The sequence below is a fragment of the Platichthys flesus genome, chromosome 5 (genome assembly GCF_949316205.1).
Source record: "Platichthys flesus chromosome 5, fPlaFle2.1, whole genome shotgun sequence".
Lineage (NCBI taxonomy): Eukaryota > Metazoa > Chordata > Actinopteri > Pleuronectiformes > Pleuronectidae > Platichthys > Platichthys flesus.
The window spans coordinates 2,346,074-2,363,997 of NC_084949.1; the positions used below are offsets into that span (position 1 = coordinate 2,346,074).

General features: G+C 42.0%; 1 protein-coding gene across 5 annotated transcripts; it reads right to left on the reverse strand.

Annotated features, from left to right (window-relative positions):
• Nucleotides 1-123: 123 nt before the first annotated feature.
• kdm2aa (lysine (K)-specific demethylase 2Aa) lies at nt 124-17,874 on the reverse strand. 5 transcript variants are annotated; one of them, XM_062388961.1, is made up of 26 exons: nt 17,749-17,874; nt 14,737-14,875; nt 14,172-14,250; nt 14,026-14,072; nt 13,457-13,635; nt 13,269-13,375; nt 13,021-13,114; nt 12,609-12,762; nt 12,381-12,496; nt 12,177-12,303; nt 11,814-12,061; nt 11,442-11,519; nt 10,803-10,933; nt 9,985-10,108; nt 9,784-9,912; nt 8,888-8,971; nt 8,374-8,622; nt 5,924-5,959; nt 5,660-5,765; nt 4,211-4,855; nt 3,933-4,098; nt 3,193-3,435; nt 2,874-3,037; nt 2,634-2,780; nt 1,674-1,886; nt 124-1,018 (listed from the first exon to the last, which is right to left on the reverse strand). In XM_062388961.1, the coding sequence occupies exons 1-26, from the start codon at nt 17,752-17,754 to the stop codon at nt 837-839; spliced, it is 3,993 nt and encodes a 1,330-aa protein (XP_062244945.1). In that variant the 5' UTR covers nt 17,755-17,874; the 3' UTR covers nt 124-836. The 5 variants fall into 5 exon arrangements, with proteins under 5 accessions (XP_062244945.1, XP_062244943.1, XP_062244948.1 ...); XM_062388959.1 differs by lacking the exon at nt 17,749-17,874 and adding an exon at nt 16,678-17,384; XM_062388964.1 differs by lacking the exons at nt 8,374-8,622; nt 17,749-17,874 and adding an exon at nt 16,678-17,382 and having other exon boundaries at nt 5,924-5,956.
• Nucleotides 17,875-17,924: the final 50 nt, after the last annotated feature.

A 17,924-nucleotide genomic window follows, 5' to 3' on the forward strand; every position in this document is an offset into this window, starting at 1 on the left:
TAACTTAAGTGCTAATTAAGTTAGCACTGTGATAGACTGACGACCTGTCCAGGGCAAGCCCCGCCCCAACATCAGTCAGGATTGGCTCCCTTCTCTCTCAAAGGATAAGTCATATAGATATAGGATGGTTGGACATTTTAATCCGTTTTCACAAAGTGTTTAGAAAAAAATGTACAAGTACAATATCAAATGCCTGATTGATACACCAAATTACTGAAACAAATAAACATAATATATACATGACTTAACTGTACACACACAGGTTATGTATCACAACTGCCACTTTGGTTCATTCCAGTCAACAAAAATAGATTCACTTTTATATTTTCCAATATTGTTTTCTTCCAAAAATAGTCAACACAAGCAGCGCTCCCTCCGTTGTACAGTACATTCTAGAAATGACAGAGCATGTGGACCTTAGAAGAGTCACAAAAATCTTTTCAGTGATTCAAGACGTTCTAAAGGAATATATAAAAAAAAATATTGATGTTTGTAGTTTTGAGCTTTCAAAAGATTGGTTCAGTTTAAGCCTAGCTTCGCACAAAGAATAGATGCAAAGGGAAAAACAGTAAAAAACACAACTCTAAAGGGGTTGTTTAGAGGCTGCTCCAGAAAATCCTGATTTTAGGACTAACTAACTAAATCCTGCAATTTAGTTTTGGTTCTTAATTATCTGTTGTGTCGGGTCCAATTTTTATCTATCGGCAAACAGTAGCTTTGATGGTCTTCACCTTCTGAAGAACAAAGCACTCAAAACTGAGAATATTAAAAAATGATTTGAAGAAGCACTTTTTCTACACCCCCCTCCATTGGAAACTTGTGTCCATGTGTTTGCTTTAGTCCAGGCGCTGGATGAGCTTCTCCTCCATCATACAGTAGAGGGCAATGTGAGACAGATCGGAGATAAAGGCGTCGCACACTCTTCGGCTGACACTCTTACATCCTCTGAGATCGAGCAGATTCAGAGAGGTGAGACGCTTCAGGTAGGACAGACAGCTGTCTGTCAACTCGCTACAGCCTGGACAGAAGAGACAAACACACACAGAGTCAGGGAGTTCTCGGATCATTGAACCCATGAGCATCATTTAGAGCTCCTGATGCTTTAATAAACATGGTGAATTGTATATAAATCTATTGTTCATAGATGATTTCCTCAAACCTCTGCATCAAACTGATTCATACAACTTTTTTACACTATGTTCCCATTGATAGTGTTACATTTGACTGAGTCAGAACTGTGCTATCTTTGTGTATTTGTAAAGCTTGTGAATTTGTATTACTACAAAGTAAATGATTTGACAGGGATAAAATTATATAAAGCTCCTGCAGCTGAGTTTCTCTACTGTACTCGACTCCTCACTTTAATTTCAACCCAGAGAGTCACATTTCACAAAAGTGAGACAAGAGAGATACAGAGATATAAAAAAAAAAATCAATAGATGGATTAAAAAAAAAAAAATCATAGCTCGAATCCACTTGTGAGTGTGCATTGTTTTTCTGTGTGCTGCTGACTCCACCTAAAAGCTTTGTTTTGAATAATGTAAGTATTCAATTTACATAAGGAAGCGGGAGGGGGGGGGGTGAAGCACCTAGGAACCAACTACATAATGTGATCAGTCATTGGATAAAAGACCACATGATCAATCATTGGGAGCGTGAGCTCAAACACCCACCTGCCAGTGTGAGCTCAGTGAGGTTGTTGCGTGTGTGTGTCCCGGCTGCTGCCAGCAGAGCAATGGACGAGTCTGTGATGTCTTTGCAGTGAGCCAGGTCCAACCTCTCAAGCTGAGGCATGTGGCGCTGCAGCAGCCTCAGAGTAGAGTCACTGATGTCCAGACCCGACAGACGCAGTGTCACCATGTTCCGTAGTCTGCTGCGAGAGGATTCTGAACCAAGAGGAGAGACGAAAACGAGGAAAGGGTCAAAATGGAAGTTACACGCTGTGTTCTGGAACACTTTGGCACAGTCACATCACAATTTTGATATATTGGTGGCCAGGCTCTGGTCTGGTGTCTGTGTGGTACACTTGGGGACAGGGTGAGCTCATGAGGCATTCATCATCATGCATTACAATACAAAATTAAGGTGACGTGTTAAAGTACTAAATGGTCACTGTGGCTCCAGAAACCCTTTGTGCACTATTTCCTTTTTTTATTTTTTGGCTAAAATAAATTAATACATATAAAAATTAAAAATATCAATCAATTTAGATTTTGAAATATTGGGGTGGCTGTTGCTAACCAGAAGGTTTGATCCCTGTCTTCCCCATTCCAAATGCGGAAATGTCCTTCGGCAAGACACTGAACCCCAGAATTGCCCATTGTCATAGAGAAAGTGATGCAATGTATGAATGTGTGTGAACGCATGAATGACGAGCTGTACTGTAAAGCGCTTTGGGTGGTCATTAAGACTACAAAGCTATATAAATACAGACGATTATAAAGTATAGATTGATTATATTTTGACCATACGGCTGCAACATAAAATATGAAGAGTGAAAAGGTCTTAATACTTCCCAAATCGACTGTGCGGGGGGATGTGTTAGATTGTGACAGACAGGGTAAATCATTACTTTCATTCCCTGTAAGCACAAATCTCTGTCTGTCATGGTGCACTGAAAGTTTGTTACAGACCAGGTGGCAAGATGATCTCTTTAATCTGGGCGTCTTTAAGGCCTTCACACCAGCGCAGGTCCAGCAGCCGCAGGTAAGGCAGAGTGGGAGAGACCAACGCTGAGAGACATGACCACGACAGACCAGTCAACCTCAACTCCCTCAGTCCTGTAACATTTTTAAAACAGATCGGAGGATCAGGTGTGATAAGACATGTAGAAACTGCATGATCTGTGTCTCTGTATGTGTGTGTATTTGTACCTGGGAGCCTGGTGAGCAGACAGTTGAGCTGTCTTTTGGCCAGGGGGGTCCAGGACAGGTCAAGAGAGGTGGGCTGGCGTTTGATGATACCTGCCAGGGCCTGATTACTGAGCGGGCTGCAGCGGCTCACATCCAAGTGGCTCCACAGACGCTTGTCACAGCTCCTGCAAAGGACAACAAGACAAGACTGTGTCACAGCTCACAAGACAAGACTGTGTCACAGCTCATATTCTTGTCTTTGAGGTGAGGACAAGGTCAGAGACATCCACACATAGTGCATGTTAATGTTTTTCTCCTGCAGGATAGAAATGTGACGTACCACTTGTACCAGGCCTTACACACAGTCATGCAGGCCAGCAGCTCGGCTCTGGTCAAGTATCCGAACACAGACACCCAAACTTCCTTCTCCCCGCCTCTCTCATTACCCTCGTCCTTAAAGGACAGCACAGACAGCAGGGACGGAGGAGACTGGAAGGAGGATGCAGCAGCTTCCTGATCTTCTGAAGATGATGCTGAGCAATCTCTAGTCCCTCTGTCGCCATGGTTACCCCGCATACGTTGCCTAAGAGATAGCAACATATAAAATGGGGTTTGGATTAATAATGTCACATGTATTTCGCACATGCAAACAAGACGGAAAATGGAAAAGATGTGGAAATATTATCAACGCTTTAAAAAAGACAAAGGTTTCCCAGTACTTGATGTTCAGTGCAGTTGGTCATTAGTCACAGAATGAATGGTCTCATTTCGGGACTGTACATTCTAAGAAGCTGCTGTCTGTCAAGTACTGTCTGTACATTAATACATATAATATTAAAGTAAACATATGGTCAGGTGCAATATCCCAATTCACACGTCACAACAAACCTATATATTAAGCATTGTGGTGCGACTATGATGCACCAGCTGTACTACCCAGACATAAGGAAACATTTGTTCCCACTAAAACCAACACTATTGCATTACGGGAAAAAAACTGCATCTTAACTCACATTTGATTGTCACTAACTAACATCTTGAAACATGAGTAGAAGAATGCGATCCAGTGTTAAGCTCTACCTGCCAGGTCCTCTTAGTGTTACGCTGTCAGCTGTAGTGTCAATGCCCTTTAGACGGGAAGGTTTGGACAGAGCCGTCTTTCTCTGGATGAAGCCCTGCTGACCACCAGCACCCATCACAGCCGTCCTCGGACCCATGGCTGCTTCAAGCTTCGGAACTATCGAGCCTGAGCATTTTGACAGTTTAGTTATGGAACATGGATATATACTTCACCTTATATGGTATTTATTATAATCTAAATTTATCACATTGTAAATGTTGGGATTATGAAGTCTTACCAGATTGTCTCTTGGCCTTGTGGGGGCGCTGTAGGGTGACAGTCAAGTAGGACCCACTCAGCAGGTCATCATTGAGATCAGACACCAGGAGGACCGGGGGTTCTGGGTCTGAATCCCAGCGCCCATCCTCATCCCCATCTTCATCTTCCTCGTCATCTTCCAGCGTGTCCATATCCTCCTCTTCAGGGTCAAACTCCTGCCCCTCACTGTCCTCATTCTCATCTTCATCGTAGTCAGTCCTGCGCCTCCTCCTATGTCTGCGAAGTTGTTGTTCTTTCACTCCATCTTCACTGTCCTCTTCTTCATCCTCATCTTCATCATCATCGTCGTCGTCATCATCATCATCATCATCGTCATCGTCGTCGTCATCATCGTCGTCATCATCGTCTGACTCGTCCGAATCATCTCCCCTTCGCTGCATCCTGGAGCCTCCCCGCAGCCTCACCCCTCGTCCCCTCCGACCACTCTCCTTCATGTTCATGCCTCGCTTTAGCTTGAGGAGGGAGGAGCCAGAAGTTACAAGGCCTCTGCTTCCTCTTTGGGCTGAGCCTCCTCTCAGCAGACCTCTCCTGTTAGGCACAAACCCCCTCCTGGAAGAGTGGCCCCCCCCTCGAGCATGGAGCATCATTTTTCTCCTCTGAGAGGCTACAGAGACAGCAAGATGGGTGGGACAGTTGATATGGTAAGAATGATGTTATTTACAACAATCACTACAACATATATCTTGACGTCAAATTGAAGTTTAAATATTGTTGTGTTATTGTAGAGACATTATTATATTTCGTTTTTCTGTGATTAGGGATGAAACGGTTCACGATTAACCATGGTTAAAAATGATTAAGGTTAGCATTAAGGTCATGGTTAAAAACTGTCCAACATCAATCACAGTGAGTAATGGTGTCCCACACAGGCTGGCCTAGCATGCAACGTGTGTTTGTTATGTGCATTTGTGAAGTTTACTTAGAGTCTATGAGATATGTGATTAAAAGACATTAAAAAAGGTCCAACATTTTGTGCTCAGTTCACCTGCCACACACCAGGACACGTGACTGGAACGATCTGGATTCATGATCCAACATCATCGATTTACAACTAAATAAATGTGATCATCAGCGTGTGTGTTAAGAGCGACAGAGATGAGGACACACACACACAGACACACACTCCTGCAGACACGAAAGAAGTTCTTCCCTCAAATTATGATGCAACACAGTGCTTACATTTAGTATAAAGTGCCGGCCTGCCCCCCCTTAAACTTGGTGATATAACTATAGTTTTTGAATCCGGAATCTTTGAATATTTACAGCATAATTTAACAATACTGCGATAATACTGATAAACGTGCCAACTTTGGAATAAACTGTTCCATTTCTATCTGTGATATATCACTAACAGCAAGTGATAGCCAGTGGAAAGGTGTTTCAGGTTCATTCTTTAACACTGACAAACCTTCATCGTCGTCATCACTGGCAGAGTCATCTCCATCGTGGCTGTGTCTCTGTCGTCGGTAAATCTTGGCCATTCGAGCGTCCAGGAGGGTGGAAGATTTGCGCTTCTGGAGAAACAAGGAAAGAGGGAAAAAGTAAAAGATGATGTGTGGGCAGGATGTACAGAGAAAAACGGACACAAAAATAAGATGTTAGAGATTAAATCATAAGGATAATCTGAAACAAACTCAAAATGTTTAGAACAAAACCAACATGAAAAACTTACCAATGAATGGCCTTCAACTCTGTCACCTTTAGACTGCTGGAGGAAGAGGAACGAATATATCAGAAACTGAATTTCAAAAAGCAATTTTCCAATGGGAAATAGCTGATGTATAAACTCAGGGGATGGACATATAGGTGAGCTTGCACAGTGCCGTGTGTGGTCTGTAAATAAACTGGTCCGACCATCCTGCAAATGTAAATCTAAACAGGTCATCACCTGTAAGGCAACCATAGTTATGGTGTCAAAGAGCAACTAATTGACAACAGATATAATTGTTCTGAATTGAAATCAAGTTGATCAACAAAAAAAAAACAATATTCATCTTACGTCTTCAGCACACATCACACATATTTCTGTCCTTTTTTATGTACATTGTATAACATGGACCCAAAAAGTGAAGTTGTACAGCAAGACAACGCTGATAAGGTCAGAATTAGACACTTTGCTTCTGAACACGACTGTGGTCCCAGAAAAGTCTAACATCATGCTTGTTCATCATGTGGCAGTTGAAACCTCTGTTCTGGGAGTTTTAAACTTAGAATTGAGACAAAAACAAAAACACCCAGTGAGCAGCAGATCTGTGTTGATGAGTGGTCAGAGGAGAATATGCTGCAGTAAATCAGGTAGAGCAGAAAAGAGTTCAAGTGTTGTACCAACAGACCAGACAACTCTTATTTCAAAGTTAATAAAGAGGGACACTGGATACCAGCTTCTCAGCACCCTTTGTGACACCGAACAACTGATGTGACTTTTGAATTTGTAAGAGCAAACTTATCAGATGTACTGAAAACCACTTGCTGTGAGTCAAGTAACCAAACTGAAAAATCTGCAAAAAACTTTACAGCATACACAGTCCAGATTCAGAGAATTTAGACACGTACAGATGTTTACACGTGGCATCTATTGCACTTCTGTCCATCCTGGGAGAGGGATCCCTCACATGTGGCTCTCTCTGAGGTTTCTACGTATTTTTACCCTGTTAAAGGGTTTTTAGTAGTTTTTTCTTACTCTTGCTGAGGGTTAAGGACAGAGGATGTCACACCCTGTTAAAGCCCAATGAGAAGAAATTGTAATTTGTGAATATGGGCTATACAAATAAAATTTGATTTGATCAATTTGATTTGATCCCTTCCACTGAGTTTGCATGTATTTGACAATCTGCATCCAGCTGCTTCCATCAGCATTGGACACCACAAATAAATCCAATTTCAGTGAAGCCATAGGAGGAACTAGCTTTGGTCTGGAGCGGTTGCTTTTTTTGCCTTTTTATTTCGACTATCTGCCACTTTGACAGAGTTGGTTTTTGCTTCATCAGTCAATAGAACTTTGTTTGAGAACTGTTTCTGAGGTTTACCAGGCGTTGGCAATTTTGCTCAAAATCTGAGGTTCCAGTCATGAAACCTTCTCTTGATAACTGACAAGAGCTGCTTTCAGACATGCACTGACCTCATGTTCAAAGGAGCCTATGGGAGAAATGTTAGCCCCTGCCTAACGCTGGGTTCACACCGGACGCGCAGCCTCATTATCCAGCGCGCAGCCTCCTGGCTGTTCACAACGGATGCACATTTCTCTACTAGTCAGCCAGCGATTCTGCTTAAAAAATATAGGCTTGACGCTGAAACCATCTGTGCAGAGCACAAGGTGCCCTCTGCACTGCATCACAGCCAATGTGAACAGCACAATTGAGTAACGGGGGCGGAAAGGAGGCGCCTGGCATTTCTTGGCGCTGCATGGCGCTACCGTAGTGAATCCGAAAGCCTACTGCACCACCCCTCTCCTGAACACTCTGGAGATTTCTGTGCTGCTGTCGAAATTGGGCAATCTGTTACTAGCTGTATCTCTTATCACTATCACCAAAATATGTTGATTGTGAAAAAGCACTGAGACCAACCTGAGCTGAAGGCAGCTTCACAATTAATAAAGCTTACAGTCTGAGAGAAGATCTACTACCTCTGTGTAGATTATAGCCATTTTCAAACATGAACTCTGGAGGATGTCGGCGAAATTGGGTCCCAGCTTTCTCCTGAGTTTGCCTATTACACTGAACAACACAGCCAGAGTTTCTCTCTCATCAACAAAGAAATCTCCTGTGAATTCATGCGAGGGGTGGTGCAACGTTTTCATTCTGAGAAATGTGTTTTCTTCTTTCATTTTAGCATCTGTTGAGATTATTTACTATGAGGCTGGCCAGAGAAACTCTGCAGGGGGGTCCATAGGCTCTCACCTGGACATTTCCGTTCTCACACACAGCCCCTCAAGAGAATGTCGGGAGGTTCTCTGGAGCTCAGTGCATGTGTGAAAGCAGCTTATAAAAACAGAGCTCATTTCTCTTACTGTAATTATGTCAAGATCACAGCCAAAATTACATCAAGAGTTGTGTCTCTTCTCTTGAAAAAGATGGAAAGAAAAATAGGGGTGTGGATATACACAGAGTAGGGGGCACCTCTCACCAGTCTCAAGCTGAGTGGCTGAGAAGGCAGAGGGGCCGCCACCAATAGAAGTGATGCTGAGGAGGAGGAAGAGCAGGAAGGAAGAGGAGAAGGGAAGAAGCCACAGCGAACCACCTCCCCATCCTGCTGAGCACACACAGGACCCCCTATGGTAGCAGAGGGCCCGGGGCCAAGCCGTAGGACCAGGGGGCCATGGGGGCGGATGTGCTGCTGGTGGCTAGCAGCCAACGATTCATCGCTGCCTGATGACTGATGGAGTTAAATCAAATTTTAAGAAGGTAACCACAAAAAAAAAAAAAAAGAAAAAAAAAGGGAATAATGGAAACAAACAGACAAGAGACACAATACCCATTAGCTTTGACACACCACGACTGAGTGTGAGAATGCTGGGTTGATAGGCCGCAAGTGTTTGCGAACACACTCAGAAGACTGACTGCAGTTGTGTGTTTAAGATACAAGGCTGGGTATCTGTGTGTGTGTTTGTGTGAGAAAGAGAGAGAGGGACACCATGTACCTCTGGGTCAGTGATTCCTTGGACACACTTCGGGCACTCCCAACAACTTGGCAGGTCTTTGTTCACCAGTCCTTCACCCTGAACCTTAAGAGGCAAATGAAACAGAAGATCAGACAAGAGGAAGAAACATACCCTAATACCCACAACAGATCAGATAAAGTGCTGTTATCCCCCATTTGTATGCTAGGGATTGGTTATCATCAGAATCAACTACTGGCGGTATATGCGAAGAGCTGGTAACATCCCGTCGTCACTCCAAGAAACTATAAATCCCTGCTCTTACATTTTACCATTGCTGCTCCTCAGTTTTGGTATTTTCTCTAACTATGCAACAAATTGTAAATAGACGACCTGCTTCTGTATTTACATGAGTAATGTAGGTGAATGGTCATGTGACTGGTGTGTTAGTACGGACAGAGGTTATTTCTAATATAGACACACTCCAGTCAGCAGGGACTGTTGTGCTGACTGCTCTCTAGCGAGAAGGAAATGTGACATTAGCCTTCATCTGGAAACAGTTTAGAAACCAGGTACCAGAAAAAAATATTAAGTGGAATTTCCCACATTGTGACAAACAAAGCAGCATTTTCTTCCTGGAAACCACAGAAAGCATAAAGAAAAACCCTTTGCACATCTAGTCAGCGACCAAACATTATGAAAAACATACTGCCTTACTTACAGTGATTTTTGATGCTTTGGTGTAACAGGCAAATAGTGTCAGTCACCAACGTAAACAATACTGTGTTTAGCAGCCATCATAAATACATCCTAAATTCGAAGTACAAGTCTGTGCAGTGTGTCTTTAGTCATGTTTCGTAATTTTACATTGTGTTTTCCCATCTGTCTTTTAAATGGGAAATAAAGGCTGATTTTGGATGTTTGTGAGTGTGTTGTACCGAGAGACAGGCAGGATGGACGATCTGGGCACAGTTGGAACACTCCATCAGGATGAGAGAGGGGTCTCCACTTTCCTCCTGATTGGGTTCCTTGCAGATCTCACACACTGCAGACAGGGGGAGGCCCGGCTGTAGATAACAGACGGGAAGTTAAAAAAGCACGTGTATAAATTAAGAAATAGATAAATAACTTTTACTTACAGAAAGACACTGTCGTAGCACACAGGTCTGCTTGAGTTTCCCAGGTCCTCCAAACTTCTTCATATCTCTGCAGAAGTTACAGTCTCCACATTCTGGTCTCATACAGGCCTCACAGCGCTTACACCTGCAGATACAGGAGAACATTCACATGAAATGGATGATCACTGGACACAAATAAACAAAAATACAGTAAAAATGGAGGAAACTTTGCACTGGCTCCAAAATAAATGCTATTTGCTGAATTAAATAAAACAAGTTAATATTAAAATTACACCCCTCTGACATGCTGAGTAGGGGCTGTATGTGAAACCACGAAGGTCTGAGTCAGAGGCTTGGCTCTGAGCTATCTTAGGATAATGTCGGAGTGAGCTTATTTTAGGAGATCCTCCAGATGAGTTACCTTTAGCGAGTGGGCGTGTTGATGACATTTAGCATGCGATATACGCAAAATGAAAACTAAAAAGCAAAACAAATGTCTAAGGATGAACAGGAGGAAAACGAAAGAAAAACAACGAAGTTGGAGATCTTTTGGTGATAAGGGCCAAGGCCGGTGTCAAAGTACTATAAACAATAACACATTATCTTTGAAACATAACTAATACATTATGCCCTGCCTTCTGTACCACCCCTGACCTGAACGCTCCAGAAATATCCGCTTTGTTGTGAACGTTTCTGATCCGAAAACCAGCTGTGTTAATAATGTATCATAGAAAAACTCTGGATAAAGTCCAACCCATTGGACATTCTCAGAAATTCATTTTTAAAAACGGCTATAATGGGTTTCCCAGACACACAAGCATACACATCTCTTGACCTACCTGACCCTGCGTCGTCTTAGCACAGACATTGAGGAGGCTGGTTTCTGTGGTCGTGGGATGATGGGTGTGGAGGCCAGTTTAGGACGAGGCGGTGGTGCTGGAGGAGGAGGTGGCGGCTGGTACCATGATGGCTGAGGGAGAAAAGTAAAGAAGAAACAATGGCTGAGGTCAAAGAAAAGAGTACAAGAACAATAACCAATTATTCTCAAGATAAGGTTTATTTGATGAATGAAAAAACTCTGCACGTTAACAAAAATGGGTTTTCCCACAAATAATGGTTTTAGGAGCCCCCCCTCAATGAAGATGTAAAGTAATTGTACTATATAGCAATGTGAATGTTTATTTTGCCGTTTCAATTGGAAAATTATGACAATATGTTTGTCAACAACCCATGACTAAGGCAAGACAATGGTGTCATTTCACACTCACTATGATGATATCAGGAATATTGTTGACAAGTAATTACGATACATATGCAGTTTAAAGCTAAATAATACATAACACATTTTCATTGATGAAAAAAGAGGAACGAAATTACAGACATTTCTAAAACACAAGTTTCCCATGACATAGCACTTCCCCATTGATTATTATCATCAGTACAAATATGCTGCTTGTCTAAAAGAGAGTACTGCTTACCCGCTTTGGCCACTTGACTATGGGTTTTCCTGTGTAGGACAGTTTGGAATTATCATTAGCATGTTCTTTCAGAAGTGCCTGCAGGATAAGCAGAGACAAGAGGGGGAGCAGTGGAGAATCATTGTTACAGGATTAAAATCATGAACACACACACACACACACACACACACACACACACACACACACACACACACACACACACACACACACACACACACACACACACACACACACACACACACACACACACACACACACACACACACACACACACACACACACACACACACACACACACACACACACACACACACACACACACACACACACACACCTACACACACCTACACACACCTACACACACACACCTACCTTAATGTGTGTAATGAGTGCAGGGGCATTGTGTATCCCAGCTGGGACACATTTTTTGTTGGAGGGCAGAGACTCCAGTTTACCCAGCAGGTTCCAGAGTCCCTCCAGTTCAAAGGGAGTCAGATACATTTTAGCTGCAGGTTTGTCAGACTGCTGCTCTGAAGCTTCTACATCACTGTCTTCTCCCACCACCTCTTCCTCCTTCACCTGCTCAACAGCCAGATCTGGGAATGACGGCTTGTTCAGACCTGACAAAAGGAAGGAGGTACACATTATATTTTCAACCAATCTACACAAACAACCCACCACGGAAAAAAACTCTCCATACAGTGCATCGACCCAGTATGTGCGATGTGTTCATACCAATGCCCAACGAGTGTTTCTGAAACTCTGGTGTGAGGTAGGAGTGCCTGGTCAGGCTGAAAACATAACGCTCCAACACATACCAGCACATTTCATAGAAGAAGGGGTAACGGAACTTCCCTGGAACCTGCAGGAGAAAAAAGAGGACCATTAATCATCAGCCACTTGCTGTCGTGTACACCTTACATAGTTTTGTGCACCTACCCGCGTTCGGTCCTCTATGTTACAGATGTTAAGTTGCGTAGGGATGTTGAAGCTGTGCAGGAAGTTTCCTCCAAACACCATAGAGTCCACAGGGGTGTAGACAGCATGAACCCAACCTGAGTACAACATGCACACAAGTTTCTGTCACATTCCTGTAATCATTCAGCATGAAGTGAGTTCACTGTGTGTGTATTGGTGTGTGTGTGTTTGTGTATGTATGCACGAGACCTGAGGGTATGATGAAGGTGCAGCCCTGTGTGAGTTCAATCCTTTGGCAGTCAGACGCCCTGTCACCTAGAAAAATGTCTCCCTGTTTCCCTGACAGCACCCAATTCTCATAGAGCTCCAGATTCGGAGGGGTGGGGGGGAAGAGCCAGAACACCTAAACACACAAATTTGCAGTTATATACACAATCTGCACACCAGTTCCCATGATTTGACATTTCAGTTTTTGTATTTAGCAGACCAGAAACATTTATCCCATCTCATTCTTGAGTGCACATTTATTCAAACGTGTACAACACATGTTGCAATGCATGTTTTCAGTTAGCAAAGCTTGAATCAGAAAATATGAGGCCGTAAAATAGGGGACAGGGCTTCACAAATAAAGACAGAGCCCCTTATGGCCTACAGGGCACACCTTGCTTCCTCTCAGTATGTGATACCACACTGAAGTCCCTCCAAAGTCAATGTGAAAGTCTGTGTAGCAGCCCTCCACACTCATCAGACAGTATCTGCAAAGACACAAACGTTGAACAACAGGAAATCAACATTCGCATGTCCAGGCCATTAAATTAGTTATTTTATTTAGTCAGATTGAATCTCTTGTAATAAGTAAGTTGGTAAGGAATTTATCCAGCTACATTTTACTGAAGAGGGAGGACTTACTTTTGTACTTTGGGGTACTGCATGTCATTGATAGAGTTCGTGGACTCCCTCTGTCTCTCTTTCAGGTGACGAGGCCACATCTTGTCCACCCAGTCAATCAGATCCACCTACAAACACACAGACATATTCACTGCAGTGCTGACATGCTTCAGCTTGCATGGGTTTCTTCATGAAGTATGTGGACGTACTGTGGTCGGCCTCTTGACCAGGTTCTCCAGCTTGGTGTGGCTGAACTCCAGGCTGATGACATTATAGAGCTTCTCTCTCTGACACGGAGGGGTCTCATAGTAACGTGCCCACTGGGCCATGGACATCTCTGTCCCCTTCTGAGTGCTCACGTCCATCACGTCAATCATACGTCTGCTACCTGAGATGGGGTTTAGTGGTTAGTTACAGTTAGTCCGTTTTGTCATGTCCACGTCATATCAATTTGATACTGAAATTAAACAAAGTAAATGTTGTTAATGAAATGAACTTCCCAATGAATTTCCACTGGAAATGTTAATATTCATGAAAAACTGAACTTTAGTTTGGGAAATACTGACTGTTGGTCTGACAAACTTAAAATGATTCTTATCGTTATATTCATCACAATCAAATTATTCATCCAGAAAATACTACAATATATAATACTGTAGTGAAATGTCAAGTTACCGTCTCTCTGCTCAAGTAAATGTCTCATTCAAACACTGAAACTGATACTTGAAGGAGCATCTGATTGATTAAAAGAACAGAAGCGTTGTGTGTGAAGTCTTACCAACAAACAGCTTGACGTCATTGACACTGAAGCCAGGATCAGGCATCCTACAGAACAAGAAGATGATATCCAACATATTACAGGGATCATGTGGTTAAGCAGTGGAATGGATCTAGAGGAGTAGAGAGGAGGAGAAAAATTCCTACATGATTCCCAGTCCATCAGGCTTCTCAAAGATGATTGGGTCCCTAAGTCCACATCTCTGGACGAACTCGTATGACAAGTCTAAGAAATTCATAAACAAAACATCCAGTTTGTATTTTTCAACGGTGACTTTAATACTTGACAGACTAACACTGCACACAGGATGGTACAGTAACTGACACATTTCTAACTTCAGTGATACGTGTGTCAGTCAAAGGGAAGCAAGTACCAGCCATGTCATGGAGTCATCAGGGCTTACTCAATTACTGTATATGAAGTCGGACATGACAACGTGAAAAATCTGGGGCCCTCAAAATGCCCAAGCTAAATGTGAAGTCAATAAGAAGAGCGGTTCTCGAGATATGTAAGCCACAGACAGACAGAGGTTTCTGGAATTAATGGATTGATAAACTCACTGGTCTTACTCCAGTTGTCAGGCCACTGATGATGTTAAACTCTGTCACATATTAATTAATAAACATATCTCTCTAAAAAGGTAAAAGTCTTTCTTTTCCAACATAAGAAGCCATGTACCATATACAAATACAAAGTAAACTGCTCGCCCACCTTTTCCTTCCATGCGAATGATCCTGTCAGAGGTGAACCTCTGACTGGTGACTTTCTCCTCCAAGTCAAACATCCTCCTTCCATCAATATCCTCATCTGAAATACCATCGTCATGGTAACGTCGCCGGATACCAGCTCGCTAAGAAGGGGGGGGGGGGGGTTAAAAAAACATTTAGAAGCACAGTAAAGATAAGGAGAGAGAGAAAAGAATAAAAATAAAGAAAACTCCCAAAAACCAGGACCAGAATGTCAGTTAAACCAACTCCACTTCCCCAAACAACATGGAGGAGATCTCAGTTGAATTTTATGCCTAACTGGATTTTCCTCTGGTCCTGAGAACACTCAGACAGCAGTCTCTTCAAAAATAATCACCGCATAATAAACAACAAGGGAGAAATGGGAAAATCCAAATAACAAATGTAAACCATTTGTTCAGCTTTGAACATCAAAAAGCTTAAAAAAGGACAAGAGCTGAACATTTGTGGACAAAACCAGAACACATGTAGCTTATATCAGCAGACACTCTTCTTTTCCATTGTATAACACATTTCCCTTTAAACTGACTTGTAGAAACATATCTTCACATTGCTTTCAAACATTGGCATTAACTGGCACAGAGAAAAGAGCATCATGTGCGAGCTTCCACATCATGGCAGGTGACACAAAGGCCCTATTCAGATCAGAGCCTGACTGATGCAGATACTGATATAAGGCAGTAATGATATTATATGATATATTGACCCATATTTATATTTAAAAAATATCAACCAATCCTAAGTAATTGTTGTTAAACCTCAGATAAAGAATATAATGAAGGTGTTATACCTTATAGTTTGACCATAAATTTGCATTAACATACATAACTAAATAAAAACAATACAATTATTACCAAATATATAACAGAATATAGAATATATGTCTTAAGACATATACTTTTTTTCATGTTAAATGTGAAGTTTTCAAATCTTATATTGGTAAACACAGATACCTATGTGTCTGTAACACCTTTTCTTTAAGAGACGTTTTAACACTGATTAAGTGTTTTTTCTAAATTCATACTATAAGACAAAGGTTCACTCTCTTATTGTCAGATTCTATATTTATCCATAGATATCTATCTATATTCAAAATTAACATAATATATCAGCACTTAAACACATAAGAAATTGTTTCCAGAAAATATGTCCCCAAACAAAGAAATGGAGAGACACGGCTCAACAAGCATATCAAATGTAATTTTTAACTCATAAAATTAGCAGAAACTTAAACCTGTTTGAAAAGAGATGGTGTAAGTGGTCTTTCTACTATGAAATTGTCTACAATTAATTGGAATTAATGGATTATGATGCTCTATGACGGTAATTTGGGAGAGCACTACCTTACCTAAAGTAAGGCATTGGGTGTGTATGTGTATTTATAGACATACATACATGGGTGAGATGCATGGAGTGATGTGATGACAATAAAAAAGTAAAACAATAACATTTTTTGTGCAGTTTGTAAAAGATTACTCAAAATACATAATGTTGTTTCAGAAAATACCCTGCTCTAAATATCGAAAAACACATGCAATTTTAATCTCGAGAAATAAATAAAATCATCTATTTTCCTATTTACATGTGAAAATACATTTATTTACAGTAACAAATATACTTGTCTCTACTCTGTACCTACCCCATGAATGTGCCTTGCTCATAACATGACATGAAGTCGTATTAAAAGACACTAATTCGGATATATAAAAATATCTTGCAAGAAAGGGGCGTTATATAAGATATATCTTTACATCAGAGCCTGTCATTGATTGTATGTTGCCAAGACAATAACAGATCTATAATCGTACACATGGTAAAGAGGTAAACATACACACAGTCTTGTATAAAACATTATCTCTGTTGGTGACTTCGCCCGCGCAGGCAGACGGAGGCTCTTTAAACTCACCAGTCTTTTGCTGTGCCGTGTCTTGGAGTCATCCATCATCACTAGGGAACTGTGTCCAACCAAGCTGAGCTTTTTAAACGAGGAGCATTAAAGCAGAGCCATAGGTCTAACGGTGAGCTGTCGCTGCGCGCCACATGGCTCCGGTGGATAGTAAACAAGTGGCAGGAAGGCGTGTGTGTGAATCCAGTGAGAGAGACTTACAACACGAACCAAGACTAGCTTCAACACAAACAGGACTAACTCTTTGTTTTACTCGCATTGTAAGAGAGGGCAAAGCTCTCTGCTTGTGTCTGTGCAGGAACATGGAAGTTCACACTCATAGCTTCCAGTCTAACATTGCTTTACTCTCACTGGCTGGACGTTTGATGAACTAAATAGGAGAGGTTACTATTAGCGTCCGTTTCATTTAAAAAGGCTACTCACACAAAGTTATTATTCTCATAGCATCCTGCCTGTGTGAATACTGGAGCTTTGTTCTCTCTCTTCTCCACTCCAAACCGTGTCCTGCTGCTGTTCGCCTTCTGTTAGCGTCCTGCTTATAAAAGGCCAACTCAACATGACCTGAAGTTATATTAAAATATCCACATTCACATGTTTCTTATATCCTGCGAGAAAGGGCGGACATTGCTGCAGCTGGTACAAATGGCACAGTGTGAAGTTAGAGCAGACTCCGAACAGCCGCCATTTTCCATCCCATCACAAAACATCAACATGTCCCTCCCACAAAGCAACATTGCACCAATCATAGATAGGTAGGCGACACATTCATTGGTCTGTACCAGTGTCACTCAGGCGAAAGACTTGTAAACTCTGATTGGACAAGAGAAGCCAATAGGCGTATAGAGGAGATAGCAAGCAACAAATACCAGCACGGTTACAAACCATCTCGCAGCTTATTGGTAAATATGTCCCAAGGACGTTAGTCAGTGGACGAACACATGATCAGTCAAGAGAAGCAGCCAATCGGGCAATGATACAACACAGTAAAGACCAACCCACCAACCATTATAACTAGTCATCCCTCAGAAATAAGATGAATTGCTTTAAAATAACTCGATGACCATATCTTACCCCCATTTTAACGAAGGTCCCTCCACTTCTACCCGCAGGCTCAGATCTGGTGCGTGAGGCTTCTTCTAGGTGTCGTAGTTTTCCATCGACAGGCTCACATCGTAGCGACACGTTTTGTTGCCTTCACCTCAATGAGGAAGTGCCCGGAGCTCCATAGATGGAGGCACACTTCCAGT

What these genes read in the sequence shown, in the direction of transcription:
- kdm2aa (XM_062388959.1), bottom strand. Translation starts at nt 16,716, where the DNA reads ATGATGGATGACTCCAAGACACGGCACAGCAAAAGACTG. An exon ending in ACATAGAGGACCGAACGCGG is followed by an intron (nt 12,304 to 12,380) that starts GTAGGTGCACAA and finishes TTTCTCCTGCAG; the next exon opens with GTTCCAGGGAAGTTCCGTTA. An exon ending in CACTCATTACACACATTAAG is followed by an intron (nt 11,520 to 11,813) that starts GTAGGTGTGTGT and finishes CTTATCCTGCAG; the next exon opens with GCACTTCTGAAAGAACATGC.